This window comes from Ziziphus jujuba, chromosome 8 (assembly GCF_031755915.1).
Source record: "Ziziphus jujuba cultivar Dongzao chromosome 8, ASM3175591v1".
In the NCBI taxonomy this organism is placed as follows: domain Eukaryota; kingdom Viridiplantae; phylum Streptophyta; class Magnoliopsida; order Rosales; family Rhamnaceae; genus Ziziphus; species Ziziphus jujuba.
The window spans coordinates 8,035,813-8,053,739 of NC_083386.1; the positions used below are offsets into that span (position 1 = coordinate 8,035,813).

The 17,927-nt window shown below is 34.9% G+C and overlaps 3 protein-coding genes across 3 annotated transcripts; all 3 read right to left on the minus strand.

Moving 5' to 3' along the window:
- Positions 1-2,340: 2,340 nt before the first annotated feature.
- On the minus strand, positions 2,341-5,315 carry LOC107413170 (protein mago nashi homolog). Its single transcript, XM_016021049.4, has 3 exons — positions 5,052-5,315; positions 2,844-3,020; positions 2,341-2,706 (listed from the first exon to the last, which is right to left on the minus strand). Exons 1-3 carry the CDS (start codon positions 5,268-5,270, stop codon positions 2,647-2,649), a joined length of 456 nt encoding a protein of 151 aa, XP_015876535.1. The 5' UTR covers positions 5,271-5,315; the 3' UTR covers positions 2,341-2,646.
- Positions 5,316-5,923: 608 nt separating this feature from the next.
- Positions 5,924-9,522, minus strand: LOC107413169 (GTP-binding protein BRASSINAZOLE INSENSITIVE PALE GREEN 2, chloroplastic). The gene is made up of 4 exons (XM_016021048.4): positions 9,215-9,522; positions 7,728-9,091; positions 6,805-6,972; positions 5,924-6,618 (listed from the first exon to the last, which is right to left on the minus strand). Exons 1-4 carry the CDS (start codon positions 9,312-9,314, stop codon positions 6,268-6,270), a joined length of 1,983 nt encoding a protein of 660 aa, XP_015876534.3. The 5' UTR covers positions 9,315-9,522; the 3' UTR covers positions 5,924-6,267.
- Positions 9,523-10,296: 774 nt separating this feature from the next.
- On the minus strand, positions 10,297-17,789 carry LOC107413124 (pentatricopeptide repeat-containing protein At5g04810, chloroplastic). Its single transcript, XM_016020990.4, has 10 exons — positions 16,769-17,789; positions 16,335-16,462; positions 15,593-15,733; positions 14,886-14,972; positions 14,400-14,553; positions 13,361-13,420; positions 12,296-12,724; positions 11,627-11,922; positions 11,326-11,455; positions 10,297-10,848 (listed from the first exon to the last, which is right to left on the minus strand). The coding sequence occupies exons 1-10, from the start codon at positions 17,690-17,692 to the stop codon at positions 10,336-10,338; spliced, it is 2,862 nt and encodes a 953-aa protein (XP_015876476.3). The 5' UTR covers positions 17,693-17,789; the 3' UTR covers positions 10,297-10,335.
- Between the last annotated feature and the right edge of the window lie 138 nt (positions 17,790-17,927).

Sequence of the window (17,927 nt, forward strand, 5' to 3'; positions counted from 1 at the left end):
CAACACCGTTCATATATTGAGGGTCGTGAGGTGGGTGTATCCCACGGTTTGCATATTGGTACATCGTATGGTACATTGTATGCGTTTGTATATATTATTGATTTACAAATATTGTGGTGATTTCTACTTTTTCATATTTATTTGGTGGAACTGTATTCATTATATTTTATGCCCAAATGTTTATATCATGATTTGAGAGATTTCATAATATTACAATGATCGTTCCTTCATACTTTTGAGCATCGGTTTTTATGATATTAATTGGGGTACAAGTTTGGGTTTTGTAAAATGATTTTTAAACGGGAAACTTTTCAAACGAGTGTAACGAGAGGTCTTGAGAGAAAAATTTTTCAGAAGTAAATCATTATTTTTCTATTATATTATGCCACTCACTGAGATTCCTTTATCTCATGTTTTATTGTTTTAAATTCGTTCCCCTAGGCCCAGGCAACTAGTAGCAGTCTACCTTGCGCACAGCTTATCGCTTGTTTCCTTCCACTACAGCAGCCGTATTTATCCTTTCTTCACCTATTGTTATCTTCTGGATTTATTTATTACTTATTTGTACTCATAGACTTTGTTGACACTCTTAGAATGCTCTGATTTTAAATATGGGACTCAGTAGAAACCATAGTACTCATGTGTGTAGTTATAGTCTGTAGTACAGTAGGCAGGTTGTGGACTTATTTATATATATATATATATATATTTATATATTTGAGGTATTAATGTTAATGCTGGTGTTTGATTATCTACGTTTAAAGCTGAGGTTCCATTGGATATTTTCTAAAGATTGTCCAATGGAACTTCACTAAGCGGGATCATCCGAGAGGTCCTGAGAAGGATCCCAAGACGGGTCCTCTCATGAAAGCCTAACAAATGATGTTTTTTTGGTAACCATTATTTATCTATCATTTTTCTTGTCACCCTCTCTGCTCTATTTACCATTATGCCTATCAAACAAAAAAATAATAATATATTGATATTAGTGTTTAATCAATGAATCATTAACATAATTTTTCTTTTTTCTCTTGGTTGAAGTTGAACAACTTGAAGAGTTATGCAACGACCCTGCTTAGCATTAGTATAATAATTAACAACCTATAGTTTTTATATTAACTTAAAAAAAAAATCAGAAAAGCTATGAAATTTAAGTGGAGTACGAAAGAAATAAGAAAATGAGGGAAAATCATTAACATAATTTTTTCTTTTTTTTCTTACCAAAATGTACAATGGAATTTAGGACTTTTGCATGACAGCATCCATGCCCTTAGTTATATTGCAAATAACTAACCTTTTTTTTTTTTTCTCTTTTTTCTTTTTTTTTCTTTTTGTTGAGATCAATAACTATTCTTTATTTTGTCCCCAAAAAAAAAAATATATATATATATATATATATTCTGTACGATTTAAAAAGTGTTAGCTATATCTATATATATATATATATATATATATATAGAGAGAGAGAGAGAGAGAGAGAGGTATAAAAATAATAATTAAAAGAGAGTTTCTAGTTACAATACAAAAATAACTTTACACAGTCTCAAAAAAATATATTACTATAATACCATTATTAATTTTTTTGTTTTTAATTTTTAACTTTCAAAATAAGTTAGCTAGGAATATAAAAATTTTCTTTGCAACCAGATTATGGTTATCAATTTTTTTTTCCAACTGCTTTGTTGAATAATAATACTGAATGGGTCATTTCTTATCTTTCATGATTTTATTTAGAAATAAATTGAAAAACAATTATTGAAACGAAATTGATATTCAAAAATGAAACTGGTTATATAGGATCTAGAAAACAGAGAAGTTTCAGAAAGAGCAAAAATGCTATTGGATCAAGTTTTGAGGTTTCATCTTCTTCTATTACTCGCGTCGACTGCTCCTATCCATGGCAGGTCCCTTTTAAATTTTACTATTTTTTTTTTATTTTTTGTGTTTTATTATTTCACATCTCTCCCAATTTTTATCATCTTTTCAGTATTCATGTAGTTCCTATTTGATAACGTGGGCATTGGCCCCCTTTTTTTTTTTTTCCCCTTCCTATTTGTGTGTTTATTTCCCACATTTTTTTTTTTTTTTGGTTTCTTTTTTAATGAAAAAATTATTAAAACGGCTAATCAGTTTTCCAATGTTTTTGGTCCTCTGCCCAATCACATTCAACGGAGGAAGGTATTGAACAAACTACCTTGACGGTGCACCTGAGCAACACCATGTATCAGTGAGTATTCTCAGCGTAGCAATCAGTATCTAAAGACTTTCCTGGACATTGGGAAGATCAAATCTCCAGAGAAGAAAAATAATGAAAAGCAAAATTAAAAGAAATAAACGAAATACCAAAAGGGGCTTTTAGTAATTTTATATGAAATTGGAATGCGAAGAGAAATTCGAGTTGGGTAAAAAGAAGCACCCTAACAAAATTGAGATCCGTTACTAGAATTGTTTCCATTTTCTAAAAACTCAGCTTTTGCCATTCGTGTCCAAGTAACCACTGAACCACACAAATGAGGATAACGAAAAGATCACAAAGAACTACCCAAACCCAACCCGACCCCAATCCAATCGCCTACTACATTCAACAAAGTTTCAAGTTACAGAATGCAGCAGCAAAGTCCACACCCAGTCATGGAACCCATCTTCTTATATAGGCTTAATCTTGAAGTGGAGAGAGATTAGAGAAAAAACAAAGCACTTCAGATCCTGCAACGACACACCACAAGAACACCATTAGAAACAAGCCAAACCTCATTTCGGGTCTAATACTATATATATATATATATATATCTATAATTAAAGAACAAAGTTAACCATATATATAAATGTGTATGAAAACTGACCTGAACAAGATAATAGAAGATGCGAAGCCCTTCTGGATCATTACTGCTCTGCACATCAACAAGGGATCCAATCTTTGAAGTGGTGAAGGAAATGTGCTCATTTCCCATCACAATCTCAAGCTCTTGACGACCAACTCTGTCAGGTTCTGGCCAGTTGTTGTCATCTTCCTTCATGATCTAGATAGGGAGAAGAAGGGAAAAAAATAAAAATAAAAAAAAAAGGAACAACAGCAAATATGCTAACAATGTAAATATACATCTCTAGAAACATCAAACCGCAAAATAAATCTCATTCAGACTCCATAATCAAATTCCACAAAGAAAACAAAATACCGACTCCACCGACTTGCACAAAATATCAAAATAATGAGTAAGAAACTCTCAACATTTTCACCAGTCACGGTTGAGGGTGTAGATACTTTATTCCTATCCCACAACCCCAAAATAGGTCCTCTTAACATTTCATCTTTTGCAAAGAGAACATAAAGGAATAAATATGTTAATTCATGCTTATCCAGGCTAAAAGCTAGCAGACATTCAATAAACCCATTTGATCATGGTGCCACATTCACTCAATCATAAATGGCATATAAAGGCGCCAAAAGTTTTTAAAATGGAGATATTTCAAAAACAAATAACACTGAACTCAGTATTTCCCTTTTTTAAGAGTGTTCCACGGCAACTTAATATTCTTAAACTTCAATTCCCAGAAATATTAGCTGTTACTCAGTATCCCCTCTTCTTACTTGACGTATCCGTTCTCTAAACACTACCAAACACCTGACTTTACCACCTTTTTAGCATAAAAGGAGAACCCCAATTCTATTAATTCAAGACTGCCTATGCAACCAATTCTCAATCTTCATTTAATACTAACAAAGTAATGATTAAACAATTGATTCTTTTTAATATAATTTCCATTCCACATAACTCGAGTCAACTGTTATGGACTGAACATAATAATGTTCTCCAAAGTCGCTAGAACTGAAAATTTTGAAAATCTTATTTCAATATCCTTACACCTTCAAAATTTTCAGCAATTCAACAACACTTTGTTGGCATCTAAAAATTTGAAACCATTAAAATCCATAACCAAAAATAAAAACTCTTTGCTTAGATGACGTTCCACAAACAAAATACAGTACTGACAACAGAAGAATCAAAGAAATATAACAGAGAAAAGCATATAGAGAGCTCAACTCAACTGATACCGTCATGACACAAAACATCCAAAATCTTATTTCCCCCTCTGTGTTCTCAACATCCATACAAAAAAGGCAAAATGAACATCCAAAATCTTATTTCCCCCTCTGTGTTCTTAATACCCAAATAGAAAACAGGCAAAATGAACTTAAAGCCAGAAAACATAAGCTGAAGCAAATTCCACAAAGAAACATATTACTTAGTTCCGTCGTTTGAGAAACAACTAAAACGGTAAAAAAGGACAACCTCACCTTTTTATAAATCTAATTTCAACGTAGGGGGTTCACTGAATATGAAACTGATACATCTAGAGCATATTCATACCAAGCTTGACTTAGTTTAATCGAATCTGATTTTGGACTAAAAACAATCCCATCCTATTCAACTCAATGTAAATTGCTCTGGTTTGGTTAATATCATTGGTTTACATACATGCCCAAGTTAAAAAACAAGAAAAACAAAAAAACCAAAAAAAAGAAAAAAAAAAAAGGCTGTAACTCCTTATACATCACCCGCATCTAATCAAGTTTCAAGAACGAAACATAGCATTAAAGAAAATAAAAATAAAAAATAAAGATAAACATATATTATATATAAAAAACTAATTTCCTTCCCAGCATTTACGAACAAAACAGAAAACATAAAAAGGCAAACAGGAGAAACCCCTTTCTCTCAGGAACCAAACAGAAAACATCATAAAAAAATTTAAAAAAAAAAAAAAAAAAAAAAAAAAACCCAACAGGTAAAACCCCTTTCTCTCAGGAACCAAACAGAAAGCACCTCAGGATCACAATTTCCAGACTAAACCCATAATAACATTCCAAAAGCAAAAGAAAAGCCATATACCAAAATTAAAACTCAGAAACCCTAAGAAGCAAAGCATGAAAAAACAAACCAAAATCCAACAATAACATTCTTCAACGTAAAGAGCAAAACCCCATATGCCAAAATTGAAACTCGGAAACCAAAAGAAGCAAAACAGATTGAAAATAAAAATAAACAGACCTCGCTCTCGGAGATAATGCGACGGCACTCACGGACGACGGCGGGGGTGACGTAGACCTCCTTGCGAATGATGGTGTCGTTCTTGTAGTTGGAGTTGTTAGCATATCGGAGCTTGCCGTCGGGTCGGAACTCGAACTCCAAGAACTCGTGCCCGAACTTTCCCTTGTGACCCACGTAGTACCTCAGGTAAAACTCGCTGTTCTCTTCCTCTCCCGCCATCTCTCTCTCGCACTCTCTCTCTCTCTGCGTCTTTTCATCCGTGATTGCGAAGCGTCTGTGATATATAAATGGGGCCAAGACGGCTTGATTGAGTTGGGCTGGGTTCAAATATTAGTGGGCTTTAACGTGAATTGGGCTATCTCTAATCTGGAAATTTCTATATGCACAACCTCCTAAGACTGTTTACAACTCACCTTTTACCAAAAGAAATAATTAATCCTTTAGTTTTTACTCAATTTTCTTTGCCCTTTAACATAGCTATTCTTCACCACCACAATATATTACTTTACTTGTTCTTAAATTGTTATTTTACTTTTTGTATATGGCATATGAGGGTATTTATTGTACAAGTCTCTCGAGGGCATTTCTTTTTTTTTTTTTTTTTTTTAAATCCCCATATCAAACTGCATGTGAAAATCACGTGACCATGTACAGACCACGTAAAAAGTTTGATATTCTTCGATCTAAATGCCACAATAAGAAACTGATCATAAGCTGTTTTGGAATATGATGCTACGCTCTAGATCCACCATTACCATCTATACTTGTTACCTTCTTCTTGTTGTCATGCCTGCACATTCATTTTATTAAACATGGCAAATGAGATTCACCCTGATAATTGCTTCTACTATATACTTTCTCTACGCTAAGAATTCATACAAATAATTTAACATATACATATTCATGTATAATGTTAAAAGGTACATAAGACTCCAAACTTCAGAACCACGGCCAGTCCCTAACCCTCTCATTTCGGTTCACACCAAAAGGAGCTGCTCCTTAAATCTTTTCTTTCAATCCAGGATACTTTACATTCATATACAAATGTAAACCCACACTACCAAAATTTCAATGCTCTACGCTAGCCATAGAAAAATTAAGATGTAATATATTTTTCTGATGCCAAAAATTCCTCATGTTTTAGTCAAATGCTTTAGCTGGCTTCTATAGCTTTAGCAAACGCTGAGTGTCTATACATGTCACGTGCCTCCTCTCTTCAAGAAGAAACTTCCAGAAGGGACTCAGCATTCTCCTCTTCGACCTTTTTCCTCTGAGCTTCAAGTTTAGTTTGATTGCCAATGGCATCAGACACGGCCTTAGGGAGCCAAAAACCAGGTCTCTCTAAAAACTTTGCCCGGTCAAGAACCAAAGGTTCTCTCAAAGTTATTTCAATGCCATCAAATGTCCACAGTGTCAAAGTTGCTTCTCCTTTGAGACCTAAAGACAACCAACCTAAACCAGCTACCGAAATGTCAATGCTATTTACATCCCAACTTGATCCAGAAACTTTGATTTCCCTATCCTCCCATCTGCCTATTTCTGAAGCACGCTCAACGCCAACAGGAGGCTGCATCAAAAATAAGCCAAATATAGTATGAAAACTTAAATGATTCAAATGAATTTACAAAAGCTGTACATACAACAGGTATGTGACTTGCCTCAGTAACCTACATGCGTGTTAGTTGGCACCAAGTATGCTGCAAGAGAATAATTAATGGTGGAAAAGATGTACTCAATTTAGGGAAAAAATTACCTGCAACCTAACACCAACATGTTTTCTCCAAGTTTCTTCAGCATTTTCTATCTTCCCCATATGCAAAGAGATATTTGGTGATGTCCAAACTGTAACATAAATTGTTTCCACAGAAGCTTGAACAAGGTCTAGTCTCATTAAACCACCAACATGTATTGCCTGCCCCACCTGCAGATATCAAACGTTGCCAAAACAATGAGATCCATCCAGCAAAGGTATTTTGACAACACTAATTCCTCACAAAATACATTGAACACATTGACCTCCCTTGATCTACAAATTCTATATAGCCAGAACAATAAAAATAACATACCCTTATTATTACCAAAAAAGAAAAAGCATAATCTGTCTAGATAGCATATTGTATTATTTAATATCATGATATCAAATCCAGTTCAACAAAGTGAAAATTAGACACATGTATATAATCACCTCTACTTCCATTAAAATTAGACAAAAGTATGCAAATTCTTTGTGTTTCAGCTAGATTTACAGAAATATTATAACTCACATTAAAATCTGACAGGTGCCCCATCTGAAGAACCTTTGATCATCAGTTAAATTGATAAAAGAAAATCAGAACGTATGAATTGGAAATCATGCAAAAAATTTCATTTCATTGGAAATCAAATTTAATTTTAATAAATTTTTCATTAGGAATGCATATTCAATTCACCAGTGCCAGTATGGCACAGTCTAACCAATGTTATACTTCCAAAAATGTTCCAAACATCAACAATTTTTTCACTTGTGCCATATTAGCCTTGAGTCAAAATATATGTATCATATGTATTTTTGTATGTATCTGTGTGTATGTGTTTGTGTAAGTGTTTATATGCATGTTTTTATGTATGTAAGTAAACATGATCATTTTTAGAAGATGGTCCAAAAATACAAAACAGCGATGGCGATGAACAACTTACCTTCATCCTATAAGTCCTAGGACGTAGCTCCTTCCGTATTTCAACCATCTTCTGTTCATCTCTATTCAATCTTATGGATACTAAATATGGATGTAGAAGTCCTGGAGTATCAAACAACTTTGCCTTGGCAGATAAAATTCCTCCAACTCTCAATATCCCAAGTGTTGTCCCAGGAACTGGGGCTTCTGTGAGCTTTGTGACTTTTGCTCCTTCTTTCTTTGCAAATGCATTTATAAGAGTAGACTTGCCAGCATTCTGAGACCCAATAACCCATACATTCCCTCGGGGGCCAGCCAACTCTTTGATGAAGGAAAGCAAATTCCTCACACCCAAATCCTTATGAGCACTAACCAAATAAACTCCACTTAGTTTAGGAGCACCTCCAGCCCGAGCACGGTGGCGAACCCATCTATCTAACCTAGCTGGTGATATCTGTGATGGGAGGAGATCAACCTTTGTAGCCACAAGGACGAGCTTTGGTAGCTTTTTACTTAGCTTAGGGTCATTTTTTCTTTCTTCGATTGTCTTAAACAATGATTTTGCTGCCCTTAGAGGGAAGGAGGCATCAAAATCAACACAATCAACCACCATTAGAACAACACTAGCATTGCCATTCCCAGATGGTTTTACTAGCCGAGTAGCAATTAACCTATCAAAATCAAAATCAGGTATCAAGTTTTCAGCAGCTTGATTCTTCACTTGCCCGTAATTCCGCAAGGAATGACACCGGGCACAAACAGTAACCACTTCTTTCTCCTTCTTAGCCTCCCTAGCCATCCTCTTCTTTTCTGCTTTTGACACCTTTTTCCTCTTTGCCTTCTCTATTGTCTCCTCCCTGATGTTACCATACCCAACTCCAGCTGGAGTAAAACCATCCAACTCTAAATCATTTGCTTCCTCAGCCATGATTTTAGCTTCCCATTCATCAGAATCCCAATTAAACCCATCCCCAATTCCCAAATCACCTTCTTCCTTCTCACTGTCTTCATATTTATCCTCAACTCCATCCAAATACTCTTCTTCTTCTTCTTCTTCTTCTTCATCATCATCAAACTCTTCAAATATACCTTCAACGGCCTCCTCACTATCCGACGATTCTGGTATTGTCAACTCCCTTTTTCTATAATACCCAGGAAGGTTTGGGTCCTTATCCTGCATAAAGATCCCACATCCAGGGCAAATAGGTGCATAGCTCTCATCCTCATCTCTTCCCTCACTCAAAACTGGGTTTGTAATCCCACCACCTCTTCTTGGTGAAATTTTCCCAGGAATTTTCTGGGTTGGTTGGATGCTGGGTTGGTTCTTCGCAGCACATGTAATGAATAAAACTTTCTTAATGTGTTCGTTATTCTGAACACTAAACCCTGACAAACAAACAAACAAACAAACAAAAAACAAAAATGCAATTTTGAAACAATGGGACTTCAGAGCAAAGCAAGAGAAATTGAAGTACGAGGAAATGAAGTAGTAGAAAAGGGTGGCTTCACCTGTGAAAAGAGCTGGTCTTGTTGTTTGGTATGGTGTTGTATAGTGACTGTTGAGAAGCTTGAAGCTCAACAGAGTTGCCGTAGATAACAAAATTGCCATAACTTCCCAAAGAATGGAATAGGTAGTTCAGTCAGGAAGACCCAATTGGTTAATCCCAGAATAGAAAAATCTTATTACTTCGGAGTTTGGAACATTTGGCCACAGCAAAGGATATTGCAGCGGTTTGGCGCGAGAGAAAGTGAGAGTTTGGCGGAAAAAAAAAAAAATATATATATATATATATATATAGAGAGAGAGAGAGAGAGAGAGAGAGAGAGAGAGAGAGAGAGAGAGAGAGACAGTGAAAGCCAGTGACCAATGAGAGTGTGAGCAGAAGAAGGATAGCGGTTCCGCGGAACACCACGAAAGAGCTCAATTTATGGCTTATATATGTGTGTATATATATATATATATATTATTTATTTCTTATAGAAAGAAAATAAGTATCAATTGATCTTATTATTTTTTTTATGAAAGTGATTTTATTTTTATTATTTTAACTAATGGATTTTTTTTTAATGGAAATTTGGATGTTATAAAATTATCCTGGTTATAATCTCCTAATTTTGTTCACTCCAAATTAGGGATTGTTATAAATCCTTGAGGGAGTAATTAAATAAAATAAATAAATTTCTTTTATGAGAAATTAAAATAAATATTTACAATAAAATTGTTCTTTGCGATATAACTATAATATTTTAACCACACCATTAAGGGATTTGTTATCGCTTCGTTGAGAATGATAATTTTTAAAATCACAGAATTGACGTATGAAGAAAATTATAGCATGACAGAAAACTATAAAATTAAGATTTTATTTACATAAAAGTATATTAATTGAATGATTTAAGTTCGAAATTCATCATCCTCTTAGACCTCGAAAATATTTTTAAAAAATAAATAATTGAAAACATAAACAATAAATTTATCGTATAATTATTTTTATATTTGACAAACAATGCTCTTTGAATATTAAAATATTTACTAAGTTTATATTTCAAGTAATTACCACAAGCATAGCATTTAGCATTGGAACAAGATAGAAACTAAAATCAATTGCATGATATTCTCTACAGGTAAGTTAATCTAAGTTTTCATCGTTACTGTCTGTTCCACCACCAAAATATATCCGATCATCATCATCATCAGAATTGGTATCAATTTCATCATCACTGTCTTCTATATCATAATTTACATCCAAGTTATGAGACAAGTTCCAATCCGGAGGGAAGGTCTTCTGCAGTGCTTCTGTTAGTTCTCCGCCAGACCTCTCAATTTTGCGTAGGCACTTGGACCAGTGAACTGCAGTTCCCATATCAAAAATAAACCCAGCTTCTACCATTTCCCTACAAATCGACAGAACTCCAGAATAGACATAGGCTTCGGCCACAGTGGCCCTCGACAACAAAGATGTCATCAGGCAATGGTATACGGCTTTGTCCGGTTTCAACCCAGCAAGCTTCATTTCGTCGAAACATTGCAAAGCCTTCTCCGGGAGGGACGCGTGTGCCCATCCATTTATCAATGTGGTGTAAGTTTTAACGTTTGGCTTCACTCCATAGGCTTGCATTTCTTGAATTGTGTTTGTAGCTCGCTGCAACACAACATGATGTACTTAAACACAAAACATCAGGAACTAAAACGAGACGCTTAAACAGAAATAAAAATGAGTTCGTTTTCCAACTAGGGGTACTAAATGAATCCATGATTTTGCCAGCTAAAACCATGCCAGCAAAGCATAAGTAGACTCAAAATAATTTGCATCTGTTAACAAAATGTCTTTGTTGAAGGATATCAATCGCACAAATGGGAATGAAGTCATTTATGATGTTTCAAAATTTTAATAGAAAAGTAATAAGGAGGTCATTCAAAATGATATATGAAGACATTTATCTCTGACTGCCTGAAGAAATCCTAAATGGCATAAATGTCATCTAAGTATCCAGAAACACAACAAACGTGCACAAAATAGTAGCACATTCAGTAATTATGCAATTCGAAATTGAAATGGAATCATTTCTCCTTATCAACAAATTTTAAAAGGAAAAAGAGGCTATTTATATTTATTTACCAGCATGTCTCCAGCCTTGCAACAAGCATTTATGAAAGATGTGTAGGTACGGATATCAGGTTGAACACCTTCCTCTTTCATTTTTTGCATCAAGTCGGCAGCCTCCCAGACATCACCTCTTCGAGCCCATCTATTAGAAAAAAACAACCAAATTAGTGACAGTCCCCACAAGCAGACAACAGAGTCCAAGTTTGCTCAAGTGGCAAAATAAATTAGCAAAAAAAAAGAAAACAAAAAAAGAACTCCAATGAAAGTTATAACTAGAGTATGGTCCCATACTTCCAAGATTTAAAATTCATACCCATCAATTAATATGTTGTACACAAAGGTGTTCCATGGAATCTTTTGAGCACTCATTTCTTGTGTGACTACTAGAGCACTCTGCATTCTCCCTGCTTTGCAACATGCCTTCAGCAATGCCTCGTATGTATACACATCAATCTCTAAACCCTCATTCCTTAATTTAGTAAAATACTCAAATGCATTGCCAGTATCACCCAATGATGCATAGCCATGCATGATAGTTGTGTACGTATGCTCATTCGGACTTACACCTGCTAGTGCCATCTCATCTAATACTTCAACAGCCTTCTCCATCTGCAAGACATACAATAACATGGATTCAATTATGATGCTAATTGGAGGCAACTTACAGCAATTTGAATATGTTGAAAGTCAAAGCCAACATTGCACTAAGCCCAACAAATCATGAAAGTCCAAATAATGAAAAGGGTAAATGAATTAGATTACTATTTGATACTAGAGAGAGATTCAAACAAATGTTTCAGGTTATTGTAACAGCAATAATGGCAACATAAAAACGCCATCTCATGAGGAGAGAGCTATATAAGGTTATTTTGTAGACGATCGTTTTAAAAGGGCCCCTTGTAAGAATCCTAGACTGCACCCCAACTCTGAGATCTAACCCAACGCAAAATGCATACACAATTTTCTATAAAATATAACTTACCTGACGTTTCTCCACAAGACCAAGAATCAGGGCATTGAAAGTATGTACAGTTGGAATGCATCCACTCATCCTCATCATATCGAAAATCTCTAGGGCTCTTCTTATTTCTCCAGCTCTTGCAAAACCATGTATTATGGGCAAAAATGTCCGTGTCGTAGGCCTATGCCTTGCCCTTTGCATTTCTTTAACAGTGCAAACAGCACGCTCCATGTTCCCCATCCCACAGAATGCTCTTATAATGTTATTATACATGACTACATCGGGCTGCAAACCATCCTTTATTGCATCCTCAAAAATCGCAAATGCATTTGCCCAATCTTTTAACTTCAAAAATCCATTGATTAACATGGAGTAGGTCTTCATATTATGTTTTATACCAGCTGATTCCATCATTTTGCTTACTTTCAGGGCCTTTGAAACTTTTTCCATCTGAAAGAGTGCATAAGCAACTTTTCAACATCAAGTTTGCTCAACCAATTATAAGGTAAACTATTATACAAAATATGCCAAAAATAAATAAAATGAATAAATGCACAAATGAAGTGACTGAAATGTGTTAGGGACATCCCAAAAGGAGAGAGAGAGAAAAAGCAAAAGAAAAAACGAATAAATAAGTAAATAAAAGCTACTCCTTCAGCACATTTATACAAGAGGTATCAACAGCCTAAACACATTGCAGCACCGAATTCCTTCTTAGATCATAAAAAAATCCACAAGTAACATGTAGGGCAAAGCAATCAGGTAATATGCAGCATAGGTTTGGCCAAATTTATTTCTTAACGCACTAGATACTCTTCCGTTTCCTCTCCAATTATAATGAAAAAATAAAGACACAATTTATTATCCAATTTATAAATTACTCTCTGTGTATTGGATGGAAATCCACTTGAAACTTGAAACAGCTGGTTAATTATATAAAAAGTACAAAAAATATTTAGACTTAGATTAACTAAACTAAAACACTGGAATCCAATACATATTAGAATTTAAAAAACAAAAATAAGACTAAAAATAATACATGAAGATTAATAATCAAATTAGAGCACAAGGAAAAGAATGCAATACCTTAGTGTAAAGATTTATCAAACATCCATAACTGATAACTGAAGGTGTAAATCCACATTCCTGCAACACAACTAGGATTGTTACTTTACGAGAAATATAAGATAATTTCAGGACCTATTTGTACGTATCTATTATCACAGTTATAAAATGTAAACAGTATTTCAGGAGGTTGGGAAGCAATCTTTTTTAAAGTGTCAATCCTTAGAACACTTAAATTTAAAAGTAAACATAAACATAACCCACATCCTTTCAGGTTTATCATGAGTCATAATAAACAGGGATCTTATACATAGAAAGGAAACTATTGCTTGACAGTACCAGCCATGCCCCCACCATCTAATCCAATTTAATCTTGAGAAAGATTTATTTGGATAACCTGTTAATCAAAGAAAAAATTCCAACAATAAAATTCGTTTAACAAAGCTGTTTGTTTCCTTGATGCCTGCTAAGACAATCTAATCCTTTGCCAACCTATTAACCTTGTCCTCAAGACCAAAAACCAGTACAAAAGAAACATTAATAGATTTCCTACAAAAGGTTCACTTAATGCTGTAGCCATCAGATAGCTTCCTTTCTTATCCAACCTCAAATCACAAATCCATTTCAAGACTGGAAATCATACTCTTATTCAAAGGCCCACTACCACATAGCAATGTATAGCAAGCAATATAAAGATTATCAGTTGATCAAATTTGATATAGACAAACTCAACAACCCAATTTAGTAGGAGTTCAATAAAATTGTTAAAGTTGTTAAATTAGATATCTTTAACACATAGGTAACTTCAATAAAGCACTGGTTAATTGGAATAATTCATACTTCAATGTGTAATACAAGCAATTAGGTTTGCCCCAACACTATTATAAGGCTTAGCAGCATTTTTTTATCTCAGTCAGATATTAATATGAAAATCCATATGCGTATTTTATTACAAATTTATATATATTTAAGTACGCCACAATATGTATTATATTTATATTTCACATAACTGAATGAGAAACTATTATATTAGACGATAATAGCACTAATTAGCTTTTACCTTGAGTCGGTCAAACACAACCAAACATTTATCTTCATGGCCAATCATTGTGTAGCCATCCATCATGGTGTGATAAATGTCAATAGGTGCATCTATCCCTGCTTCTTCCATCTCCCTCACCAGTGCCTCAGCTCGATCCATATTGCATGCTTGGCTGCAATTTAAAAAAACGATAAACAAATGTGATATAGGAAAGAAACTCACCAGGCTTAAATAAGACATAAATACAACAAGAACAGATCGTGATAGAATATAGAATGAAATAACTGATGGAAAACAGGGATATAGATTTAATAACTATTTTACTTTCAACTTTTAGCAAATACGGCCAATAACCACAACAAATTTATATATTATACATGCACACACACACACATTTTGCACACACACACACATATATATATATATAGAGAGAGAGAGAGAGAGACCAATGAGAATATAGTGAAAGTGAATGGGTACAGAACCTAATAAACTTTGAATACTCACCAGTAAGCATATATTATACTTCCATAAATGATTGCATTTAAAGTAGCATGTCTCTCCTTAGCCTCCTTGAACCAGTGATCTGCAGCTCTTCCAAAGAAACATTAACAGATATCAGATTAAGGAGACACAACACTGCCTCTTGGGTAATTGACAGAATCAATTAAAGATCTCAACATAAACTCAAGACCCTGGCTTTCAATTATTAAATTTGCACCTAATTTGAGAGAGAAAGAAGGCACGGGCAAGGTGCAAATATTTGTTTTGCTTCATCCAATATGTAACAACAATTAAGGCATGAGTTACATAATTGGCACATTCATTGAATCTTTACTCATTCTACTTATGCTCAATTCATTTCCGCCAACAAATTTCTCTTAACTTAAGTCATTAATTCTCTGAAGCACCTACATCTGCGCTAAAACTAACAGCTAAAATTTCAAGGAAAAACATTGCAGGCTTAAATACGGCATAATTACATGGTTCAAATGTAGCGACACACAATCCTCAAACGTAACACATATTCATGCTTTATATGTTGCATCTACCCATATCGCACTAGAAACAGCAATGCAATCACAATTACAAATATTGCAGAGCCAGTAATATAAGTATACCAACACAAATTGAATTTCTGAAAACAAGTATAATCTCTCAATGATGAAAATGAATACTTAATTGCAACTATTAAAGATATATGATTTACTTACTCAGTGTTCTTCATTTTAGCAAATCCTCCCACTATTATACTGTATGTCACCAAACTCATCTCAATACCCTCTTCTTTCATTTTCCTAACACAAGATAATGCTTCTTCCATGTCTCTGCCAACTGCATAAGCATGAATAAGGCTGCATGTGGTACAGAAACTTTAGTGTTGGAAAATGGATAAAACAAACATTCAACATTTAAATCAGTGAAAACCAAAACCTAAAAGTTAAACTACATTCCATAATTTCCTTTATATATATTCCAATTCAATTAGACGAAGCCCATCATGCACTAATATTAGATATACAATAAAACAAAAATAACAATAGATATTCTGCCGTTCTAATAATAACCTCAAAACTTATTATGTTTTCTACCTAAAAGTCTTAATGTATAACTCTATTCTTTCAAGAGGTTTTCCTATAGCTAGAGTGCGTCAGAGTGTCAGAGTGTGTCCTTAACAAAAGATTATGAAGAAAAGATCATATGAAATAAAAATGAGAATAAACTATATACAATCTAGAAATTTTGAACTTTTAGTGAAAATATATAAGGGGTTCGCTTCCCTAGTAGAGCCTTAATTGCAAACACAGCCTTAAGGTAGCAGTGACAGAATTCATAGAAACTTAACAGTTACCATCATTAGAAGATACTAAAATGTATTTAACTAATGTCAACTTTAACCAATTTGATTTCTTGCATCGTAGCATAGAAGCGTAATAATTTATCATAAGTTAATACCTTGTGTAGACATGTGAAGATGGCTCTATTCCCCTTGCCCTCATTCTCTCAAATGTTTCACGTGCATGGTGCATGTCCCCTCTCCTTGCATAATACTTCACCATTAAACCATATTCTCTCCGAGAAGGCTGTCAAATTGAGAACAGACAAAAGGAAATATCCATACAATGTTAGCACTGCTAAATCAAATTTGTTACATAAAATTTGATCTAACATCATAGCAAAGGCAATCCTTCCATGTATATATTTCACATGATTTTGCAGAGTTACACACTTCAATGAAACAATAGAAATCCACATAAAATACTTTCAATAAATTATATTTTGACTAATGTACTTTAGGAAATATCCCATACCCTATAGATCATAGAGCATGCTTAATGTGCAGGCAACAAGAAATGCATACAGATTAAAGGCGTTAAAAAGCCATTTACCTTCTTAATTCTCTCAAAAGACTTCACAACTGCCTGCCAGTTCTCGGGCTCCGTTTCCAGAACCTTCTTGAAGTTTTTGCGAGAGTTATCCCTCTCTTCATGCCACTTGGAAGGGTAATCCACCCCATCATAGCCTTGTACCCACCTGACCCTCTCCTCCATTTTCTCCTTCAATCTCTTCCCATCATCCAACTTCACAGTCAGCACCCTCCCATGGAACTCCACACCATCAAACTCTACGGCTTTCATGGCCGACTTAACCGCTGTCGAACCCCCATACAGCACGAACCCAAAACCCGCATTTCTCTGCGTACTATCGTGGCCCTTTATCAAAATCACATTTTTAATCGGCCCAAATTGACGGAAGAACTCGGCGACCTCGTTTTTCTTCACCCAGTTGGGCAAATTCCCGACAAAGATTTTACCCTCTTGCCGGAACTCAATTCTGGGTGGACCCAAATCGTCTTCACCTTCATTTTCCTTCACTTCATTGTCCATTTCCTCAACCTCTTCGGGTGGGGAAGGAGGTGGTGGCGGTGGCGGTGGAGGAGGAGGAGGGGGTGAGAGCTTGCTGGTGAGCCAGAGCTTGTTGGTAACAGGGTTAACATTTTTGGGACCATTGGAGGAAGTTAGGATACCTTTGAGGGGGTTTGATGATGGGGTTTTTCGGGTGGTGGGTTTTGAGGAGGGAGAGGTTTTGAAAGTTTCGGGTCGTCGGACTTGGCCGGAAACAGGTGACGAGTTGCTGGAGTTGCTGGAACCCGGCGGAGAAGGTGGTGGGGGAGATTTGAGGGAGAAAGAAATGAAGGAGGAGGTGGTAGAGGACGAAGTGGTGCCGGAATGGTGTTTTGCGGCAAAGAAGGAAGTGGAGAAGGGTATAGAGGATGAGTTCGGGTAGTGAGGGGTGGTAAGTGAAGCTTCCATTATCTATCTTACACTATCTGCCTGCCCAGTAACCGTAGTGTTGGGCGTGGGTTCTGGTTTTGGGTGGAATTTAAGAAATTTCGGCATTTGGAATGTAACAAAACAATAATAATAATAATAATACATATATATATATATATATATATATGTAATTTTTTTTAGATGTCTCAATATTTTTTTTAATATATATATATATATATATATATATATGGAATGTAAACATAGTAACAAGTTT